The sequence below is a fragment of the Lepeophtheirus salmonis genome, chromosome 3 (assembly GCF_016086655.4).
Source record: "Lepeophtheirus salmonis chromosome 3, UVic_Lsal_1.4, whole genome shotgun sequence".
NCBI lineage: Eukaryota > Metazoa > Arthropoda > Copepoda > Siphonostomatoida > Caligidae > Lepeophtheirus > Lepeophtheirus salmonis.
Genome location: NC_052133.2, coordinates 653,773 through 676,587, shown reverse-complemented (window position 1 = coordinate 676,587; position 22,815 = coordinate 653,773). Strand labels below are relative to the sequence as shown.

General features: G+C 32.6%; 2 protein-coding genes across 2 annotated transcripts in view; one reads left to right on the top strand and one right to left on the bottom strand.

The window, feature by feature from the left end:
- Positions 1–6,536, top strand: part of LOC121114511 (uncharacterized) — an 89,258-nt gene extending 82,722 nt beyond the window's left edge. Inside the window, exons 7-8 of the mRNA XM_040708501.2 lie at positions 1,244–1,397; positions 3,713–6,536. Of these exons, the coding sequence (XP_040564435.1) occupies positions 1,244–1,397; positions 3,713–3,892 (334 nt within the window). The 3' untranslated portion in view covers positions 3,893–6,536. The remainder of the gene's footprint in view (positions 1–1,243; positions 1,398–3,712) is intronic.
- A 4,291-nt stretch (positions 6,537–10,827) lies between these two features.
- On the bottom strand, positions 10,828–16,368 carry Sf3b3 (splicing factor 3b subunit 3). Its single transcript, XM_040708503.1, is given in 11 exon segments — positions 10,828–11,279; positions 11,579–12,224; positions 12,400–13,196; positions 13,431–13,586; positions 13,861–14,168; positions 14,654–14,903; positions 14,905–14,989; positions 15,162–15,403; positions 15,459–15,566; positions 15,568–15,946; positions 15,948–16,368. Coding segments are annotated over 11 exon segments (3,633 nt in total). The 5' UTR covers positions 16,271–16,368; the 3' UTR covers positions 10,828–10,940.
- Between the last annotated feature and the right edge of the window lie 6,447 nt (positions 16,369–22,815).

The following is a 22,815-nucleotide window of genomic DNA, read 5'->3' as shown; positions in this document are numbered from 1 at the left end:
AAAAATCTATTGTTTTTCTTAAAACATTTCAAAAATCTATTGTTTTTCTTAAAACATTTCAAAAATCCATTGTTTTTCTTAAAACATTTCAAAAATCCATTGTTTTTCTTAAAACATTTCAAAAATCCATTGTTTTTCTTAAAACATTTCAAAAATCCAAAAACATTTCAAAAATCCATTGTTTTTCTTAAAACATTTCAAAAAACATCCATTGTTTTTCTTAAAACATTTCAAAAATCCATTGTTTTTCATTTCAAAAATTCATTGTTTTTCTTAAAACATTTCAAAAATCCATTGTTTTTCTTAAAACATTTCAAAAATCCATTGTTTTTCTTAAAACATTTCAAAAATCCACAAAAAATTAAATTTTGAAAAAAAAATTAGAAAACTACATTTCTATTAAAAAAATTTTTGAAAAAAAAAATTTTAATATCAAACTTTTTGGAAATTTTTCTCAAAAAGACATAGTTATTTCCTAAAAAATAAATAAGAATCGGAATTGCAAATTAAACATTATTTTCACGTTCCCAATTCCACAAAAAACAAACAATTCTCCGATTCCAATTTATCGTGACATCACTAATAGAAACCTCAATATATATAATAATATGGGCAGATATATCGGACAAGATATCCAATATACTGATCATATCAGTTTTGGAGAAGATTCTTAAAAATTTTATATGATGCAATCAGAAAAAGAAAGGGAATTGAAAAAAAAAATGTTTTTCATTTTTTGTATCTAAAATGAATGCTTAATACACACAGTACTCACATGAACGAATGCATTTGATATGATTATGTACTTCTTACAAAGAGTGCGACACAAACTTCCCCCCTGGTCATTACTCATTAGTAGATTGATGATTTTTGTGCGATTTTTTTGACCAAAAGGAGCAAAAAAAAATAAAATTGAGAAATGAATACCAAAACTATAACAATTGAGTAATTTGTATTTAAAGAAGAATACAGTTATATAATTATAATATAGAGTAATTAGTGTTGTTTTATTTATATCATCATTTATTCATAAATGATGATATAAATAAATAGTTTGACATCTGAACAATAAAAAAATGGATATAAATCAAGTCCAGTAAGCCATATTAGATTTATCGGACATCCGTGTTCCCTGGGTGTGAATGCCCTAATAACAAAACAATATTTATTTGACCCATGTAATTTTATTTTATTTTAAGAACAGTAGCTGTTTAGCTTATAAACATTGAATATCTAATTACAGTGATGATGGAAACTGTACAAATGAAGACGAGGAAGAACTTCGACAGGTTCAACAAATGGCAAAATTGGAAACTGAGCAAGTGGAGAGCATTGAGCAAGGAGAGAGCACTGAACAAAAGTCGTACAAAGAGGATTTCTTTGAACTTTTAGATGAGGTAATATTGAATAAAACAGAAAAATGATTAAAGTTTTCAATCTATAAAAGAAATAAAACTATAGAAACTTATTTAACTAAGTTTCTGGAGGTTTAAAATTTGTTGCAGCATCAAAGGCTTAGTTGATATTCAGATAAAAACACTTTTTTTTAATAAAAATCGTGAAATTTCAAAACTTTGAACCCGTTGGTCTAGCGCAAACATGTTTCAAAACTGTTTAAAATTTATATAGGATATCTTTCGCTATAAAAGGAAAAATTTGTGACCCTCACAACTTAGTATTTCTCAAATTTAAAAAATAAGCTCCACCTTAACCTAGGGTTGTATAAAATATCCCTATAAAATAACCACATACTTAACTCAGCAACTCTGACAATTTCAAGAATACTATGGACCAAAGCAGCTTAGCTGTCACGACGTTTTATTAGATTGGCTACGAGCAGTCATAAAATAAACGGAATAAACAAATCTCACTCCGTATCTGGTAAATATATAGATAGTAATTACTTCTATATCGATCCTCAATTCCACTCTGAGTCCAACGAGGATTTACACTCTCCAGGAAATCCTCAGAGTGAATATCCTTCATTCGTGAGTACAGGCATAATACTTTGATAACTTCAAGAATTAAAGAACTATGATAATAATACCTTTGGAAATTAAATATTCATGTTCAATTTTCAACTACAAGAAGTATCACTCTCGTTCTGGGTCATATTCTATACAACTCTAGGTATACCGGTACTATAGTGGTACAAAAGTACTTAAAAACGGTATTATACTAAATTGTTGTTGATACTTGGATTTGCAGCGTCATTAAGTTATAGAAAAATAGACCCACCAATGGCGTAACCCCCCTAGATTACGTAACCCTCGCCATTCCCAAACAAAACTGTTCTTTATAAATAACCTGCAGAGTGTTTTTTGTTTCTAAAGCTGTTCTAATTATTCTTTCATTCTTGAAGAAATAACATCTAAATATAAATTGTAGCCACGAGTGTGTTGTGTTCATGAATGACGGAGAATAATGCGGAGGAGTTATTATGGAGTTCTTCCTTTCTTTTCTTTTTCTTTTTTGTATAATTCATTCACTGCTGTCAGCTAATCTAATAAAATGTCATGACCAAAGGTTTTAATCTGGTGTGGAATGGGCATGTTAAAAAAAAGAAACCAAAAATCCCCATGGTAACCTAACAATTTGAAGAATGTTTTGGAGGAGAAAAATAATAATGCTCATGACGTTTCATTAGATCAGCTACAATCAGTTGTGACAAGAGAGGAAGAAAAAAAATATATAAAATAGGACATTTGCTAGAATTATCCGATTTTAATCTCCAATTCTACTCTAAGTTCAACAAGGACATACAATTCTAACTCCGCAACAAATCCTCAGGGTATTTTATGATCACCCACGAACGTTCAATCAGGTTTTGAATATATTTAGAAAAGGATGTTCACTACTCAGGAATTAAATAATAATAATGACAACTACTAAGGAAAAGAAAATTCGTTCTTTTACTACCAATTACAAACTAACGGGCCAGCTAAAAAACACAACAGATTTACATGTATAGTTATGACTAAGGACGTGAAAATTTTAGAAGTCCTCGTGAGCATAGATTTAAAAAAAGTATATAACCTGCAATATATGTGTGATCTTATTAATTATTTTTCCTATTCTGAGCAATCAAACGTATAAACAAGCATAGAGTGCAATGACTTTTATTGTTATCTCCGTCAGCAAAGTTCCCAACATGTATTTATCTTTTTGGTTTACACTCACTACAATTTAGAGACTTTTTACTATATTTACTTTTTTTATTATAACAGCTAATTAGCTCTCCTCCAACCAGTCTTCAAATTATCGGGGTTACCATGTAAATTTTTTATTAAAGCAAAAATGTGTACAATTTACATCAGAATGCATTTATTTCTGCATAAATGACTATGATGTCTTGATATTACTCTGGTTAGAAAATTGTGGAAGTGTTGTTTAAAGAAAGAACCTGATTCCAACTAAAAAAAGTTCATTCATGAATATTACATATTCCAAGTAATACTTTTTCCTTTTCATTTTTTGAGCAACTAAAGGCTATTTTTTATATCTTATCATTAAAATTGAATTAGAAATTATTCGTGTAGTTAATGTCTTAAGTAATTAAAATAATTTTATTTATTCATAAACATTCTGATAATATACTATATAAAAATATATCTTTACTCACCGTAAAACCGTCCCATATCCATATTTATGCCTACCCAAAGAATATGAAATTACCATGATGTATCATAGATGATCTCATTCTTCATTCCAGGTTCTTTTCCTTCTTGGGAAATCCAAAACTCCTGAAACTAATACAAATACAAAACGACGGAGCCTCAGAGACACAAGCTTACGCTTCCAGGGGCGGAACTCCTTTAGCGGTCCCTCTGGTAACAATTCCTCCATTGGAAGCACTCCCAACTCTCCTCTATTGAGGAGGCCATCATCCTAAATTGTCAATATTTGACGTAATAGAACACATATCATCCTCTACAACAAAAACACATCTTACTTACCACACCAGAGACTTCTTCTTCAAAGGATCTTATCTTTATGAATAAGAATCTTATTTCTACACTTTCATTTTTGTTTTGCAGTATTATATTATTTATAGGGTTACAGAAGTGTACATCAGACTTGAATATTGAGCGCAAAATTAACGCTGTTGATGTTTTCTGTTCATTTTTAAAGGCCTAAGCACCTTCGCGGAATTAAATGAGCTATGAAGTCAAAAATCATTGAACAATGTTCATTTAGCTGTTAATTTATTAACTCATTTTTTATAGTTCTCCAAAGATCTATTTACCCCAAGAACAAAAATAAAAGCAAGTGACGAAACGACAATCACGTGATCATTTTTTCCACAAAATTAATTAGCTGTTAGAATACTTCTTTGTCAACTAGAGTATACTAAATTATTATAGCACTAACTATGCGACCTCTATGATGGAGGACAATAACTATTATGAAAAAGAATATGTATGTATATATGACCACCGTAAATTATCAAAAAGTGGGGACGCCATGCCCCTCAAAATGAATCGTTCAGAGCTTTAAAAAAAATCATAGACATATCAACTTTGACAAAAATTGATCACGTGGTATTCATTTAATTTTTACAATTGAACAAAAATGAGTTAACGGATCCAAGCCTGGTATATATATATATATATATATATGTATGGTACTAGGAAAATTGACCGAATCAGAATATTGTCACCAAAGAGCTACTAGCTAGCTTTAAAGATGCAAAGTTATTTGAAACTAAACATACGCAACTCTTGAAATTGCCTGAAATCAACGAAGTTTAGTCTTAGTGTCAATTTAGTTTTTTGAAAATGTATTTCCTTCATATATTTTTATTATTAAAAGGCTTAATTTACAATATTAAGCTTAGAATTTCATTATTCTGTTGCCATTTTGAATAGCGTTTGATAAAAATATAGAAAGATGGTGAAATTTCATATTAATTATTCATTAAACTTTGACAAAAACAATCTCCTCTGTATTTTAGTTTACAAATTCATGAAGGAGTAAAGTTTCACTATTGGATTCTTAAAAAAATGCATATTATGGAAAAAAAAAAACTAAGACATGTCTCATTTGTTCTTTTGTTCCAAGGTCTACTTAGTTTAAAATTTTCTGCCTTGCACAAAATTTGTGAAAGTATTTTTTTTTTTATTATTTCTCAAAAATATAGATTGTAACAAATGAATGTGGGCTTTAAAAAAATAATAAGCCCTTGTGCAATGATTTGGAGGCTATTTAGAACCTAAGTATGTTTAGAAAGCTTTTTTTAAAATCAAATCAATACTATAAAAAAAAGTGACTTTGAATATACATAATGCATAATTTATTTCAAATACTCAAACATTTAGTTTTTCAAATGGATTCCCATGTGCAACCAAACACTTTATAAGAAACTCTCAATGATTGATACAGATTCCAAATACTAAATTGAGGAGAAATATATTGTGTTTTCCTTTTAAGCATTTTTTTCGAAATCCATATTTGGATAAAATTTTATGTGTTCCACCTCGGGCAATTTTCCTTATGGCAATTTTTCTCATCGGGCAAACTTCCTTCTGAGGAAAATTTTCCCCTCAGGCAATTTTTCTAATACCGATATGTGTATGTATGTCTGTATCAACTGCATTTCTGTGTTACATGTTGAATGTAGTATACTCAAGTGTTTTCTCTCCCCCTCTCTCTCTCTTTCTTTATCGATATCATATGACTTTTCATGTATGAATTTATTTTAGTTTTTCAATTTGAAGGCTTTTTCGGTCTATTTTCCCCTCTATTCTTTTCCTTGGCATTTATATAAATTTGTAAAAGAAAAAGATAAATGAACTCAAAATCTTGTATTATTTGTCAAAGAAAAACTCGCAAATATGTTGTTGGTATAATTTCATTATTGTCATTAAAACATGCTGTCTCATATGTAATGGGGGGGTCTTAAAAGTTTCGGGCCTCAACGTGAAGATGGCAGCACTCGTAAATAAAAGCTAGTCACATATATCTGTCATCTGTTGATAGTTACTCACCACCAAATTGTCAGCCATTGGACGAGCAGTTGTTATTTAAGAGCTGTTTGAGTGAGTTGATGTTTTTCTGCGATTTTTTTTTATTATTATTCAACAAAGTCTCCTTCTAACTCCAGAGACTTGTCCCAGTGATGCTCCCATCTCTGGAACCTGTCCCAATTGAAGCTCCTCTGGGATAAGTGTGTAGAGTACAAGGAGATCATGTGGAAAATAAAAAAATCACAAAACACTCACGCCAACTGACTCAAACAAATGTTACATAGCCGCCCCGCGTCCAAAATGCCTGAAAGTTTTGTGTGTGACAGTCAAGAGATGCTAAATATATTAGACTAGCTTTTATTTATGAGTGCTGTATCTTCACTTTGTGGTTGGAAACTTTTCAGACCACCGTCATATGTATAGCTCCTTCTATTGTTAACACTCAATATTCTTGTGTACTCTTTTATTTATAAAATCATAATTTATTTTAATTTATTAGTTATTATTCATTTTCTTCTAAGGATATTTTAATAAAACGAAAGCACATTAATTGTTCTTAAGGGCAATACATAATAATAATTGGAGTCTTATTTGCAGTAATTCCAAGGCATAACTATTAACCAAGTGGCTAAACAAAGACCATGGGACTAATATTTGTACAAAGTAGGGGCCTTAGCGATACTTTTTTTGTTCTCTAGGGGCATTGAGTATACTAGAATATATCTCTATAATAAACTACACTCTTCCATGAATTCATGAATTATACATAATATCAATACGGAGTCGGTATTGAAACTGTTCATAAATTAGCTGAAATTTTGGTATCGGTACATCCCTAATTTTGACTGATCTTTTTAGTCATTATGTGTTTATAACCCAAGCATTCAACCAATTATTTTTAAGACACTTGAACGGCAATGACGAATTTTCGGAGATTTTATTAAAGAGGGAGCATTTAATTTTGGTCGTTCTAGAGTTGTTGTTTTTTTCCATTTTTTTAGAAAAGAAATTTATTGATGACTTTTTTTACAAAATACATTGCTCAATTACTTTTACAACTTTTGTGAATCCCCATATGGTGCAATGAGAAAACTTTGTTTCCTCCAGAGAATTCTGGTTTCGAATAACTGATAAATAAATATATAATCGTTTTCTTATTGGAAGTAAGGATATTACAGGATCAGCGAATAATGAGAAGTAAACTTATATTATCATTATTATTTTACACGTACCAAATGTAATTTTTATTTACATCCCGGTACGTGTAAAATATGAGCTCTGGGATTGGTTAATCAAGAAACCAAAAATTCTTATGCTGAAAATCCTTATTCTTCATGTTGGTATAATGTAATCACTCATGAAAGACAGAGAGTAACGCTGAGTATTCGTTGGGGAGAGTAAGTCCTTATTGGACTCAGAGTAGAGTAAAGGATCGACATCAAAGTAATTCCTGCCTATATCTGTGTTTCTTTCCTTCTTCCACCCTGTAACAGCTGCTTGTATCTGAGACTAATGAAAGATAATGACAGATTAGCTACTCTTCTCCTAAACATTATTCAAATTGTCAGCTTTACTCGCATTTGTCATTTTTCAGTTGTTTATTACCATACCGACAAATCCTATTTTCTGCAACTAATATTATCCTCTAGAATAGGGATTCTTAACATTTCCCTTCCAATTTCCTACTTATTAGAGGGACAAGTCTCAATTTCCTACAACAGCATCATCGGTCTTTGACAAATTCAATTTTAACCCATGTAGTATTTAGTACGTAAATATTTGGTGCACTTTAATCACCCTTAGTTTTTGTTTGACTATATTTTATTTTTCATTGACAGTTATCATATGAAAATAAAACAAATGTAAAAAGATTCGTAAGGTTTTTTCTCAATTTATTTACCCCAGAAAAAAGACAGAAAAAAATGCAAAACTAAAGACATACAGGTTAATGAGGCTTTTGTATTTGTTTTGCCATGACGAGTGCCTGAATGTTAAGGTTCTAATTTTGAAATGGTACAGCACAAATCAGATTCAAGGTCAATCAGGTGGTTGAACGATTTGGTTTTGATCTTGACCCTGCTCAAAAGCACCGATTCGCACAGATACGTTGAGGAAAATATAACTAGTAGTGTGAAGCCCGTCACAACAATGTGAGGATAAGAACCTTGCATAGTGGCCCAGAATGCGTTAAGGCTTTTCTCCTCAAAAACAGCCTTTTCCTGTGGAATCATACACCAATTCAAGAAAATGGAGGCCCCGTTGACTAGCTGCATGACATCGACGGCTCGGGTACTTGTTTCCAGGGGGGTGTTAAAATGGCAACTCTTGGGTCTTAATACTACTTCATTTTTGGAAGTTCTCTTAACCCTCTGTTACACCAATAAGAGAAGCGACAGGAGTTCGGATGGAGTCGCTATCAACATTTATAACCCAACAGTGTTCTTCTCACTTAATCCAAAAATGACTTATAATACTTCATATATAACAAAAACAACAAATATATTAAATAGGATTTGAAATTTGGTTGAAATTGGTAAAATTTTGAGGCAGTGGTTCTTCTGTCCGACCGGTCAATCCTCACTAGGCAACTCCGCCTTTCCCCACCACAGATCTAGAATAAGTAGGAAGCCAACTAATATTGTAATTATCATTTTATACGCACATTGATATAGCTTTTATTTACTGATAATTATCAAGGTAGTTTAAGACCTCTTTTCATCACATTTATAACTTATAATTTTGATGATTTTATATGCATTATATTTAATAATTGTTATTGATTGTAAAAAAATATTAACTTTTGATTAAAATCCTAAAAGCAATACATACTATGTGCATTACACAACATACCTACCTATCCTATATGATATTGAAAATCAATATTTTCTCCTGGTTATAGTAAATCATTTATTTATTGTACATTTTAAAGTCTTATAAAACTTTATAATAATGAACATACATAACTTTTTCTGATTTATGCTTCATAAAAGAGCTTCCCAAACTTTTTTTTGTCATTATACATATCGATTTTTTTTTGATTTTTTTTTGTTTACCCTACTTGAATTTTCTTTAACTTTGTCATTTCAAATATTTTTGACAGGTTACACAATGATTTTCTCTTTTTATAGACTTCTTTTTATATTTCACAATTGTAATAAAGAGAAAAGAGAAGAAATTTATTGCAAAGAAAAAACAGAATTTATTATGAGTGTGCGAGGTGAAATCATGGACTTGACTTTAAATCAATCTGAATTACTTTACATGAATTTTTTTAAATACTATGTTACGTTATTAAAAGTTGGGACTATTTCAGTTAATAAACATTAAAAAAACAGACATTCAAAAATCAACAGTTGTCACCATGGAGGCGAAATGGCAACTTCTGTCTTATTTGGTCCACCCCCAAGTGAGTGTCGAGGAGATCATGAAGGTCATATGATACTCCAGGAGTCTTGTTTACATGCTTACAAGCAAGGTAGCTTCAATTCAGAGCCTTGAGAGGCCCCCTGGTAGAGGGAGACACCTAAAAATTGGCATTATGTAGGACGTGGACACTGTGATCACAAGCAGTCCGACCAACTCGATGAGACAGCATGCCAAGTCTTTAAATGTTATAAATTTGGGTCATAAAAATTGATACCCCCAATCACTATGTTATCTAATCTCTTAAAAAAATTATTCCATCTTTATTATCTCTACAAATCTAATATTCCATTGAAAATCCATATTTTTGCGCCTGAAAAAAAAAGAAACTGAAATTTTCACCGATTTCTTTATTTGCCCATAACTTTTTTTGATATTGAAATAAATTTAGAAAACGTCCAGGTTCTATAGTTGTTTTTTGAGACGCCATTTACTTTTTGATTTATAACTCAACCCCTTATCTAGCACGGTGTTACCTCGTTAACAAAAAATCCCCTATGTATTTTGTTGTCAGCTGTGGACTCGCTATTCTCCTTTGATACGTCATGGCTATTTCATAAATACACAAAGTAATCTATACATTTGCTCAGTTTCCAAAAGAACAGGAGTACAATTTCCTGTTGATCCCTCGTCATTAATATGATGGATCTATTGGCGATTTTATTATTTATATTTCTAACTAATTATAACTGCTCTTTTAATCAAATATTACTAAGCAATATTATATTACAGTATCGAGTAAAATACTTTAGATTTTAATCATATGTAATTTATTTTAAAAATGGTGAAGAAATAATATGACAGTGATAATCTGAGAGTATACAAGATATAAATAACGTTTGGTATAATAGACTCTACCAAATGATTCCAGGCCTTTTTTCTTTATAGAAGAAAGGTTGTGTAATACACTAAAGATAACGACGAGCTAGTCTCATTGAGCTTCAAAAAAGATTTTTTGTATTTTGGATATAGAAGACATCAGACAACCCTGTCTTAGCCTTGGTTCAAAAGAGGCGTCCACGCAATGTTTCAGGTTCCTAGGCCAAACTGTGAGGGACACACACAAAGAAGCTATAATTTTTTTATAAATCGAAAAAAGAAGTGTCCGTAACTTTTGGAAGCTGTTAAATATTCCTTGATGTCTATATCGAACGATTTTGAGGGAACAGACATCTCATGTCCAATTTTCAATTATATTGCCTCAAAAATATACATATATAACTGTTGTGTCCTTAACAGTTAATTCATTTTTACTCCTAGCAGCGAATATTAGCAAAAATACAAATAACTAAGATACATTTCTTCGACTTAACAAGAAAGAAAATACGAAATCTGGGGATAATTTATATCATAATTAACAAGAAATAAGAAACATGAACTGTTTAAAAGAATCAGAAGCAGATCCAACAGCCAAAGTTGTAAAATATAACACATTCTGTTCTCAAAGAATTTGTTATGAAATAACAAATTATTTTATTACACAAACAAACAATAAAACACTTAATACTTAATCAGGTTATAAAATAAATATATATTTTTGGAACTAGTGCACTAGAAAGCATATCTAGTACGAATGTCCTCTAGTTTTTTAGATACTTCAGCAATAGTCCGATCCAACTCTTCTCCTATACTCTTTTGCTTCGTCGCTTCAAGAGTATTATATTGCTCACACAGATCTCCATCTATTACATTTTTAATGGGGAAATAACTTGACCTAAAGCTCAAATGATCTCTTCCGGTTAATGGTGGATTCTCAGCTCTCATATGCATTTCAAGATGTTGGAAAAAATCATGATCTTCATGTGAAGTAAAAGGAACAAGCATTCCAACTGTGCCTGAAATTGTTGTATATACCAGAGAATCATTTCCACCGGGAATTAAGTTGGCTTTCTGAAAAAGATATAAAAATATATAGAGTAGTAAATAATCTTTGGATATTTGAACAATTCCGTTACAATATTGTGAATATCAGGTGGTTGATCCAATGTTCACAATTTTATAACAAGTAATATATAAGTTAATCATCATAAGAAAGAAAAGCCTGATTAATTATTCTAAAAAGTGATAATAATGAAGGAAATATTCTTCTTTTCCCTTTCTTTTAAGAGAAAAATCATTCATTAAACCATTAAAAAAATATTCTCAAATTAATCATGCTTATTATTTTAAATATTTCAAAGTAAGTATACCTGAAGCGAAAGAATAGTTTCACCAATATGAAACACACTAACAGCATCGGCTTTCTGCGAGGCACCACTTAGCAATCCCCTATCCCAAAGGGATTTCGTACCCGTAGGATCCTCATCAACATTGTCGTTGGTATTATGGGGCAAGCGAATAATTGAAATATTTCCAAATTTATCTGCAATTGCCACAGTTGAATAGTCTAGAATGCATGTTACTGTGCACCAACGGGGAGTTGTGTCGTCCGCAAATATGACTAATTGATTTTCTTGCCTCTTGTACTTGATAAAATGAACACTTTCCTGAACATCAGCAACAATGATGCGATCCCCTATGGACTGTATTCCGACTATGATATTTCCAATATGCTTGTTTTCAGATTTTCGTAGGAGCTTCTTCTTACCGAGATCATATAAACGCAAAAGTTTACCAACACCAATTAAAGCCTTTCCTTGAAAAGCACAAATTGCATAAGGGATTTCATCGACGATTGTTTTGTGAACGAATTCCATTCCCATTCCGGGTCCCAAGAGACGATAAGTGTATAAATATCCAGATTGGACACTTCTAGGAGATAATCGATGGTCTTTAGCTACACCAATGACGCAATACATTTGATCAGGATAAGAAGTGAATCTAACCAGGCCAATACTGCAACAACGACAAAAATAGTTTTTTAAAAGATAAAAAAATAATTATGGAATAATTTAATAAAATTAAAGGATATCAGGTGGTTGATCCAGATGCTCACGGAAAATAACTTAAGTTTATGATAAATCATCATGCAATATATTTTGCCAAACATAATATTTCATCAGATACTTACCTAAAAGCTGCTTCATTTTGTTCAAGATTAATTTGCTGAATGGTATTAGAGGAAATGGGATCCAAGATCCTAATACAAGATGCCCACATCCCAGAGCCAGCTTTGGGTGCACCAAAACTATTCTCTGGAAGATTTTCATTCAGAAAAGCAGAAGCCATTTCATTAGCTAATTCTTGCTCATCCTCTCCTGCAGCATCCTTCATTTCCTCAGCCATTTGATTTTTCCTCTGATTTTTAGTTTCTTCCGTGTAAGAATTATGATCAGTCTCTATGATGATGAGATTTGACGAACCCGGATACACAACAAATTTCCTAGGAGTAAATTCAAGAGGGAGAGATGTTTGATTGAACACACCACCAAGTTTTTCCAGTGCAAGAATACGTAAAGTATTGGTAGAAATGGCAACAATTCCTTCAGGACATTGCTCTGATGAGAACCCAGCTGCATATTCCAATGATTCGTAGCTTAATGGTGTCAAGTGAAATCGATTTTGATAGTAATACGTGATCCACGTACGACTTGACATTGCCAAGACAGCTTCACCAGCTTGCATAGTGAAACGAAAGAGTTTAACAGGTCTAGAACCTATGTACCTCGTTCGAGTATCGCTTAAGTCACCCGTAACTTGATCTAAAACAGTTCTAAGTAATACACCGTTTTGTAGACCAATATTTAGATACAACTGTCCCTGCATCTTGGATTCCCCATCTCTTCCTTCAGTTCCACCCATCTCTGCAATACACAAAGATTCAGGCGCGTCAGGGAGAGCCTGCATACTCAAAGGCGATAGACAATCCTAAATATTTCAAAAACGCAAATTAGTATTGGACAATAGCAAATAAAGAAAAAAACTTTCATTTAAAAAACACATGTAGGTAGGAATGAATCGAATAACAAACAATTTTTTACTCGGGATTAACACCAACCAATTTACTATAACCCAAAGAAGATTAGACGTATACATTGATATTACAATGAGTCTTGCCCAGATCAAAGGGTATTACATTACAGCATTTATCATCGTACTTACATTGGGGTCAAGTGATATGATTCGCACAGTGTTATCAGCCAAACCGACAGCTAAAAATCTTGTTCTTTGTTCTCCAGAAGGAACGCTTGCAAGGGCCATACATACAACATCTGAAGCCATGTCTTTTCTTTCAGTATATTCGTTTAACTGCCCAGACTATAAAAGAAAAAGTAACTAATATTACCTACTCATGAATTGATCTATGTCAGTAGTAACAATTATGTCTATAGAAATCAGGTGGTTGATCCAACGTTCACTTAAAGTAACGATACTAAGTAGATCATCATATGAAAATAATATCAATAAGTATTCCTTCATTGTTCTAAGGATTATTTAACTTCCTTCACTCTCGAGGGAGATTTAAAGGGAGAGAAAAAATCATAAAGAATTACTTATACTTTACTCAGTTAACCCATGTAAAATTACTTACAGGATCCATTTCAAAGTAAACTAGTTCTCCTCCAGATAGGGCAATCACAACTTGTCTCCTATTGACAGCACATCTAATCACTGTCTTTTTTCCAGGAGCCTTCCATTCATTAACTCTTTTGTCCGCTCTTATATGCCGAATTCCATCTGGGTACACTTGAACCAATGCATCATCACCTAACGACGAGCATGAAAGTGTTGGAGTTGTACCCAAAAATCCAGAGTCAGTAACTTCTTCTACTGTCTCTCCAATGGATAAAACAAGAGTAGCGTTAACGAAGGATACAATAATATAGGAATCAAAATCATCTAGAAAATAAAGAGATAAAAAGGTCCAACTATAGTACAAAGATTTCTTGAAGCAGATTCTTGGGAGGACATTTAAATATATTATCCACCAGGTTCTTGGGATATATCAACAGCGAGGAATGTGGAATCTGCACTTACTTAATGCCCAATGGCGTAACGCAGTCCATGTCAGAATAGTCCACGCGACTCTGAAATAAAAAATAAAGATCGATTGCGAATTTTTTCTATAAAAACGCAGCTCGGTCGATCAATTAGTTGCCTCAAGAACCTGGATACTTTATATATAATTTAACATAACACATTTTGAAAAAAAATGTAAAAAATTGACAAATTATACAAAAAATAATGTAAAATATTTATGAGAAGAGTATATCTCATACATAGTCATGCTATGCATAAAAAGCAGGCTAACAAAATTGGTAAGTCCAGTAAATTAATATGAAAATTTTCAAAGAAATAAATAACAATATTAAATTGAATCTTACCATCTGCTCTTCTTTTTACTGTCCAAACTGCATTGGGATTTCCAGGAAGCTCTGAAACAGCCATTTCTGCTACTTCAAGACCATGTCTTAAAACTCTAAGAGATGAACGTGGACCTCTACCACAAGCAGCGTAGATTTGAGGAGTATCCTCATTTGCTAAATCTGCTATATGAGCACTCAAAATAGGCGAAAGGGATTCTAATTCATCAACAAGAACTAAATTCCTCAAAGGCCTCGGTGCAAAGAAAAAAAGTATCTCCCTCTTCCAACGGCATGGCAGAGCTGAATTCCGGCTCATCATCATTATCTCCAAGATGAGCAATTTGATACAGAAAACTATATAGAAAAATTAACCAATTTATGAACTCATTTTTAAAGTAAGCATGGTATCAAACAAAAGTAAATGGTATTATCAGGTGGTTGATCCAACGCACATAGAAAAAGCGTTTATATTTTAAACTAGTCATCATATAAAAATGGTTTAATTAATAAATCGACTCTGACTTACTGATTTCCAAATTCCGATGCAACAAATAGAAACCCGGTTTTCAATAAATTGAGAGATGTAGCAACTGGAACTGTATCAAAGTATTTTAATTTAATTTCCGTTACCATATCCTCATCTACTTCCAGGGTAATCTTGAAAATATCCCCCTGCTCAGTTTGAACAAGGAAAAAGAACATGGACTTGGTCTTGTGAGTGGCCGAACATACGAATATCATACCTCTTTCTGGATCGTCAAGATCATTCTGAATAAAGAATATAAATGAGATGAATTTAAGCAAGCCACAATGGACACTTTACCCTTCGTCTTGGTATGGGACATCGTATATCCTGTTGATCCCCGAGATTTTTGTATGTTAGATAATTTTCCGAGCAGATAAGAACTCCAGAGGGTCCATCATTCCCCCCCAGGAACAGAGATGAGGAAATTGGCATGTTCCTCCAGTGGCTCCGAATATTTACGAACAACGTGATTGAGTCCAAGATCCAGCTCGTAGAATGTGAGTGTCTGTGGGACTTTAGTGGCAGTCTCCCCCGTGGGATCGTTGTCGCATTCCTCCGTATCCACTTCCAGGCATGCAAATAGAGGATTTTCAAAGCCTACGTCCACTCCCACCACGTGGTAGAGCAACGTGCAGGACTTGTGTGCCTCCAGGGGCGAAGAAATTGTCAAACGTGCCTGAGAGTCCCGATTCAGAATATAAACTAATTTCTGTTTCTCAATAGCAGCAATGAGCACAGCTCTACCCTTGGGATCCACCGCCAGGTACTGCCCAGGAACTATTCTCCCCAAAAGTTTCGAGATGAATGCGCTCAAAGGTGTTTTTGGAAGGATTATACTCGAGGATCGCAATCCTTCCTGAATCAGAGCCTACAATCACATAGTCCTTTCCGCCTCCAGTTAGGCGAAAGGCCATCAAAGAGCGCACAATACCAAAGGCCTCTACAGACAATATCGTGTGAACTTTGCCAGTATTGGGGTCCGGTCGGAGAAGCTCGAGTAGCTTACCTCTCGATACCACGATCTCTTGGAGCTTCACACCTGAGAAATTGCCGTGAACGGCATGGGTGATCCCCGTTGCACGTTGAAGAGTCAAATTGTAGAGATGCATCCTGATTTTCTATTCAATCATTCCAAGGATGACCAAGATATTTAAGGAAACACAAGCGTCTTCATGAGGATCTCTCCACTCTTGAAACGCCGGGGACGCTATCAGTTATCACATAACAAGAAAGAAAAGAGAAACATTTCAGTAAAGAAAAGAGGAATACTACATAAAACACGTGAGAACCAACTCTTTGGAATCAAACGGCCAGATGTAAAAGGCTTATACTTTTCAAATATATACATAGAAATATTGATTAAATGATCATCTGCATATTTAAATACGATCAAAATGATAACTAGGTACATAAAATATGCTAAATATTATTTGTTCTCATTTTTCTCCAAATAAAACAATTTAGGATGCATAATTTGTATTTTAGATTCAGATATTTAATATTTAATCGTGTAGCCAAAAGTAGATAAAAATTATTGCATGCTACATAATTAAACATAGCCATAAGATTGAAATAAGATACGTATACTTATTCCTTTGAAAATATTAATAACTATTATAACTTATAACGGAATATACTACTATACTACAAATAGATCAAGCCTTAATAGATTTTACTCGATATCAAGTAATACAGAAAACTCTATAATATACATAGTTGTGAAAAATCATGGACAGCTAGAGACGTCTATGGAATAATGTTTACAATTCGTAGCCTTTTCCTTTGATTAAATCACGTGGGGTCCTATTATTAGTAAGTCACCTATATAATATTAAAATGATATGATGTTGTGATGCACAGTGCTTTATTCCCCCCTTAAAAAAAAGAAAGACCAAAAATATATTTATTGATTTCATATATTTTTTTTACTATTCAAGTTTTAAATTAAGATTTATATAACTTATTTATCAAAAACATAATACCTTCGACTGATTTCATATGATTTATTAAGAATTTATTTTGATATTTATGAAAATAATTTAAATGTAATTTACTTTTTGTTACAGGACAAATAAACGAAAACATAAATTTAATATAAAAGTGTATAAAATATTTAATCATTTACTGTATCAATATACAATAATTATTTGATATGATGTATGTAGGGTACTGTTTCTATCTTAAGTAAGAATAGCCGTCATTCCTTATAACTTGTCGGGTCAGAGTAGTCAATAATATGTATTAATGATAATATATACGTGTTCATTATACTACCTTGTAATATTCCTCCACGCCTTCACTTCGTTTTTCTCGATCGTCCTGGATTCCTCTAATTAAATAGACTGTGTCTAGCAACCTCGTCATGAGAAACAACAGACAACTCTTTATAATTGCAATTAAATACAATATATTGCAAGTTCAAGTGCGCTGTACGATTTGTAAAACCCATAAATTATTTGCTATTGCTTATAATAATCCAAATAATTGGTGAAATTAAAATAGGTGAGTAAATAAATTATAATTTGTCTTATAGTGTGCCTTGGGCACAAAAATTTTGGGAACCGCTATCTTAGGGATATGTATTTACTAAGTTTTTACAACATCATCCAGTTAAGCTTCATATTAGCTTGAAATTGTATAGGTTTCTCAAGTTTTTGTACAGAAACATACGTTCAAGCTCGTGTTTGTTGATTGGGCTGGAGGAGGAGAACATGTTAAATCTTGCAGTACATTCTCGAGCATGTTTTGGAAAAGTGTACAAATATGGCCAGCATTTTTTTTTACTTTATACTCTTCATTAATGATGTATCTAACCGGGGAATTCTATATTATTATTATTTATTTATTTTCCCTCGCCAGCAAGGTTTTTATTTCAAGAATATTTGTGTTTATATATATATATAAAAGAACAAAACATAATTAAACATTATAGTTTAAAATTAATATTCTTAAATATAACCTCATTATTCATAACAAAAATTAAGTAAAATCCTCATTGCAAAAAATAAAAACAAAAGCAATCAAAACTTCAATAATACAACATAAAAAACATAAAATAATACATGATAGCATAAAGCACCCTCTAAAGGATAACATTATCCACTAATGTGTTTTTTTATATTGTCGAAGAATTAACTGAAGAGTATTTTCATATCGTACGGAAATCTGTAGGAAGTATTTTATTAAATCCGATGCATAATTCCACGTAGGCCCATCGGAGGTTGGTACCTTCAAAGAGAATGTAGCATACCTTGCAGAAGCAGCTATAAGCATAGATCTTATATAATTAAGATTAACACCCCGGTATGCAGTAATGTTCTGTGCTATAAATGATTTATAATTACTAAGAGACGTGTTTATTGCCTTTTGTTCTTGAGTAAGGGCGTTTTCGTCCGTAGCGATATTTTCAAGCTCACATGGGTATCGAAGATTCTTAAAAAAAAGGTTTTTTGTTCAGGTTTTGACGAAGGATGTCGATCGTGTTATTTGAATTAAAACAAGGAATATTTTCCCAGATAATTCTCAGAGCGGCTGCCCATTCCTTTGATAGATAGATAATGCGATTATTTGAAAGGTCAGTGCCGAACATTAAATAGTTAAAAGCATTAGATGCGTATAAAAAAATATCACCATTCCTGGTGAGGAATTATATCTTTAAAAATTTTGAGATAGATTTTAGGTAAAACATTAGCTACTAAGACAAGTCCTCCTCCTAATTGAGACAGTGGTCTCTTTAGAGTGGGGATGTAACGTTTATCGAACAATGTACCAAGCCATTCATCTTCCTCCATTAGTGACTCCTCACCTAAAGAAGGGGCATCTATAGTAATATATATAATATGAGGAATCAATTTGGTATTATATAAATCAATTCTCTTTTGAAGATTAAATCTCCTCCACTGGAGACACCAGTTATGGGCCTTCGAGTTGACTTTTATCCAATTAGAAGTAGCGGGTCCATCTCTTTTCCATTCAACGCCCAATACATTAACTGTGTTAACTACCGCACAGCCACCTATCTTCAAATCCAAAAAACGATGCCAGTGACCTATAGAGAGGATAGAAGACTGGTTGAAATTCACACTCATTCCTGAAACCATAGTGAACTGTTTGAAACCAGAAAGTATAATTTCAACTCTCTTTTCCAATTGTTTACTCGAATTTCCTTCAATCATAAGCGTAATGTCATCCGCGTATAAATTGACCAAGTTGCATATATCCCCATAACGAACCCCGAAACCTCTTTATTTACGATTCAAGTAATGGTTTAAATGCTCCATTGCAGTTACAAAGAGAAGGGATGAAAGCGGACACCCTTATCTGCAGCTTTTTCCCAACTTTATGGGATCACTCTGGATTCCATTCAACAAGAAAGATGAAGTCCCATTGAACAAAACTGCACGGATAAGATTGAAGAAACGTCTGGGTAACTTTTTTTTGCTGCATGTAGGATAAATTCATGACTGATCAAATCAAACACTTTATTGAAATCTAGTGCAATAATTGCTCCGCACTTGTTCCTCAATCTTTCTAAGTCAATAGCAACCTGTATATTCCTGGAGATGTCTGCAATGTGTCTATTTTTTAGAAATCCTTTGTATTGCTGACCTATCTTCCGATTTAATAAAGGTCGATTTGCTTAGCCAATACTCTATATGATTCGTTTAGAATTGTTAATGACCTCCAATGGTTTATTCTTGTCCCATCACTTTTTTTAGGAATCAAAGATATTCTACACTGTGTGAGAACAGCAGGGAGCTTCCCTTTTGTCTCCATATCAGTTCCAAATTCGGTTCCAAATCTCAATAGGTATGGAATAGTGTCCTCAGTACATAGAGTGTATATCTTCCCTTTGATGTTATCTGGACCTGATGCTTTATAATCTTTATAATGGTGATTAATATAGTAGAGTATATTCTCCTCCGAATATACAGAACAATTGCTCACCTTCTTTGTTCTAGGAAATCCCTTTCTAGCGCCCCCAACAATATTTTGGTAAAACTCAAGGAAATATTTGAGAATAGACTTTGGTTCAGTTAGCACTTCCTTTTCAGTTACTATTTCATTAATTCATCTATTAGATAGATAATTTGTTGACGACAGACTTTTCAATCTTTTATTGGGATTTCCTTCCATCACAACTTTTTTCCTCATTTCTTCTTCAGAAATATCAGAAATTCCTATAATGTTTAAAAAGTCCCTCTTTATGCCTCGAATAAACTAGGAACCTGTCTTCATTATGTCTTCAACATCCTCCTTTAACTGAATCTTTACTTTCCTCTTCTTATTGATCAAAATAATGGTTGTATCTCCAATAAATTTTTTAAATATTCTATATAGTCTATTGGAGGATAGTATAGAGTCAAAATAAATCCTCAATCTATTTTTTAATTTTAATTTATAATCATCAACTACCCAATTAGGGATTCTGAATGTTTTATTAGGAGGATTGATATAAAATTCCAAGTTGATCAATTTGTGATTAGAAGAAGGTTTCTAATCTATATGTCGTTTTTTTGTAGTATTGTAGAATACTCTTCGAGACAATTCTTGACGAATTTTTGACCAACCTCCAAGAAACATTCTTATTCACATTGGAGTTTACAAACAGATCCCCTAAGTTAAATTCATGGATTAATTTCTTAAGTATGGTTACATTTGGGTAGGAATTTTCCTGTTTTTCAAAGTCTACATTTAAATACACAATCAGAATCAAATGGCGTTTGTCTGTCTTCTGGCTATTAATTATGGATTAAAAAAAAGGGAATGACTTTTCATTAGGACCACCATAGGTGTTTATAATAACAAATTCCGAGTCGGCTATGTATAACCTAATCTTATGCCAATCACTCTTATTGGGATATTGCTTAATGCTTTTAGAAGTTCCTAAATTCAATGGAAGGCAAAAAGAGGATGAAATGCAACATGAAGACAATACTTTATATTCTGCAAGCATATTATATCTGGCTTTAGTGCTAGGAATATTTTCATCATTACGTGTCTGGATTTACGATCCCTTCCTCTTCTAGAGTTTAGGGAGACTATTCATTGCATACCTAAATTCCTCTTGAGATCATAGTAATGGGCTTATTTTTCATTGAAGTCTGCGTTGCTCTGTTATGTATGTAAAAGTTAAAGATAATGATATTTTATTTTTGTTTTCTCAAAATAACCCTTCTCAATTCTTTTGTGCTTTTAAAGGAATTTCCTTACTATCAGGGGACAACCCTGAATCAGGAGATGTTCTTTTATAAGTAAAGCTAACCCTTGTTTGAGTGGATGTGATGTAGTCCGTGATATTGACGATCTTCTTGGGTTTTTTCGGCTTCAAATTATCACCAGTTGGGTATTCTCCTTGATCCGAAATGGATTCATCGTTTGTGGGCAAAAAAAAAGTCCTCTTTTTCTGACATTTTTCTCCCAATTGTTGTGGGACGGCTTAGTTTTACATTTGAACTATTCCCTTCCTTTTTGCAACAGTTATCTTTACTAGCTCGGCCAGTATTGACTAAAATATTAGTTTCATTTTCATTTATTATATTTTCTAAAGTCTTTCCATTACAGTCAGAAGCATCACTTATATTCTTTTCATCAGATGCATTAAAACTCTTAGTTTTTTCTTCAACTTCGATCAACTCAGTAGGGGAAGATTTCCTCATCTTGTCTACTTGGTCATTGCATTTAACAGCTTTATTGGGGCACTCCCTGGCAAAGTGCCCAAAACTATAACATTTGGTACAGGTGATCTCTTGACCAGCCTGGGATATCCTAGTTTTAAAACCTTTGATTGGGAGGAATCCAGGCACCTCATTCTTTAAGATTGCCTTGATTACAAAAATCACATTCAAAATTCCTTTAAGCTTTTCCTCTTGAAAGTAGAATTCCTTTGCTGGGACAAAAATCTCCCCATAGTTTTTTATAGCATCTTCAATATCACTAGTTGTAATATCTTCATTTGGAGAATGTATTAATATATTTTTCTCAAAAACAATGGGAGTTCCGTTCTCATCTTTAAGTTGAGCTTTGATTCCTCTAACAGAACCCTTAAGTCCCCTAAATTTTCTATCTGCCTTTCGGATAATGAACTCCTCATTTACTTGAGCCAAACTAACTCCAATATCCATTTCCTTTTTAAGTTCTATAAAAATGATATTCTTAAGCCCAGGGCAAACACGAATTCCCTTAAGAACACTCTGATCTAGATTTAAATCTCAAAAATAACGTTCTCAACATCCTTGTTAGTAGGTATATTTGGATAATAATAATCTTCAGGGGACTTAAGATAAATAATAAGTCTACTTTTAACAGCCTTAATAGCTAAGTTTTTCTTCAGAGCTTGTAAATAATTTGTGCAAGGAGGATTTCCACCAGACGACAGTTTCACATTGATATAAAAAATATCGTAAGTTTTTCCTTACCAATGCTCACTCAACCTTTCAAATATGATTCTTCTACCACGGGGAAAAAAATCCTCCAAAAAAAAAAAAGTTGTCGATGACACAATCACCAGTTTTAAGATGGTAAGCCATAAAACTGTGCTCACTACAGATCTTAAAATACTTTATCACTCACTCAAACACTTGTATCTTACGCAAAACAATTTTGATTAAGGACGTAGAAATTCACATGTTCTTACATCAAAACAAAATATTTT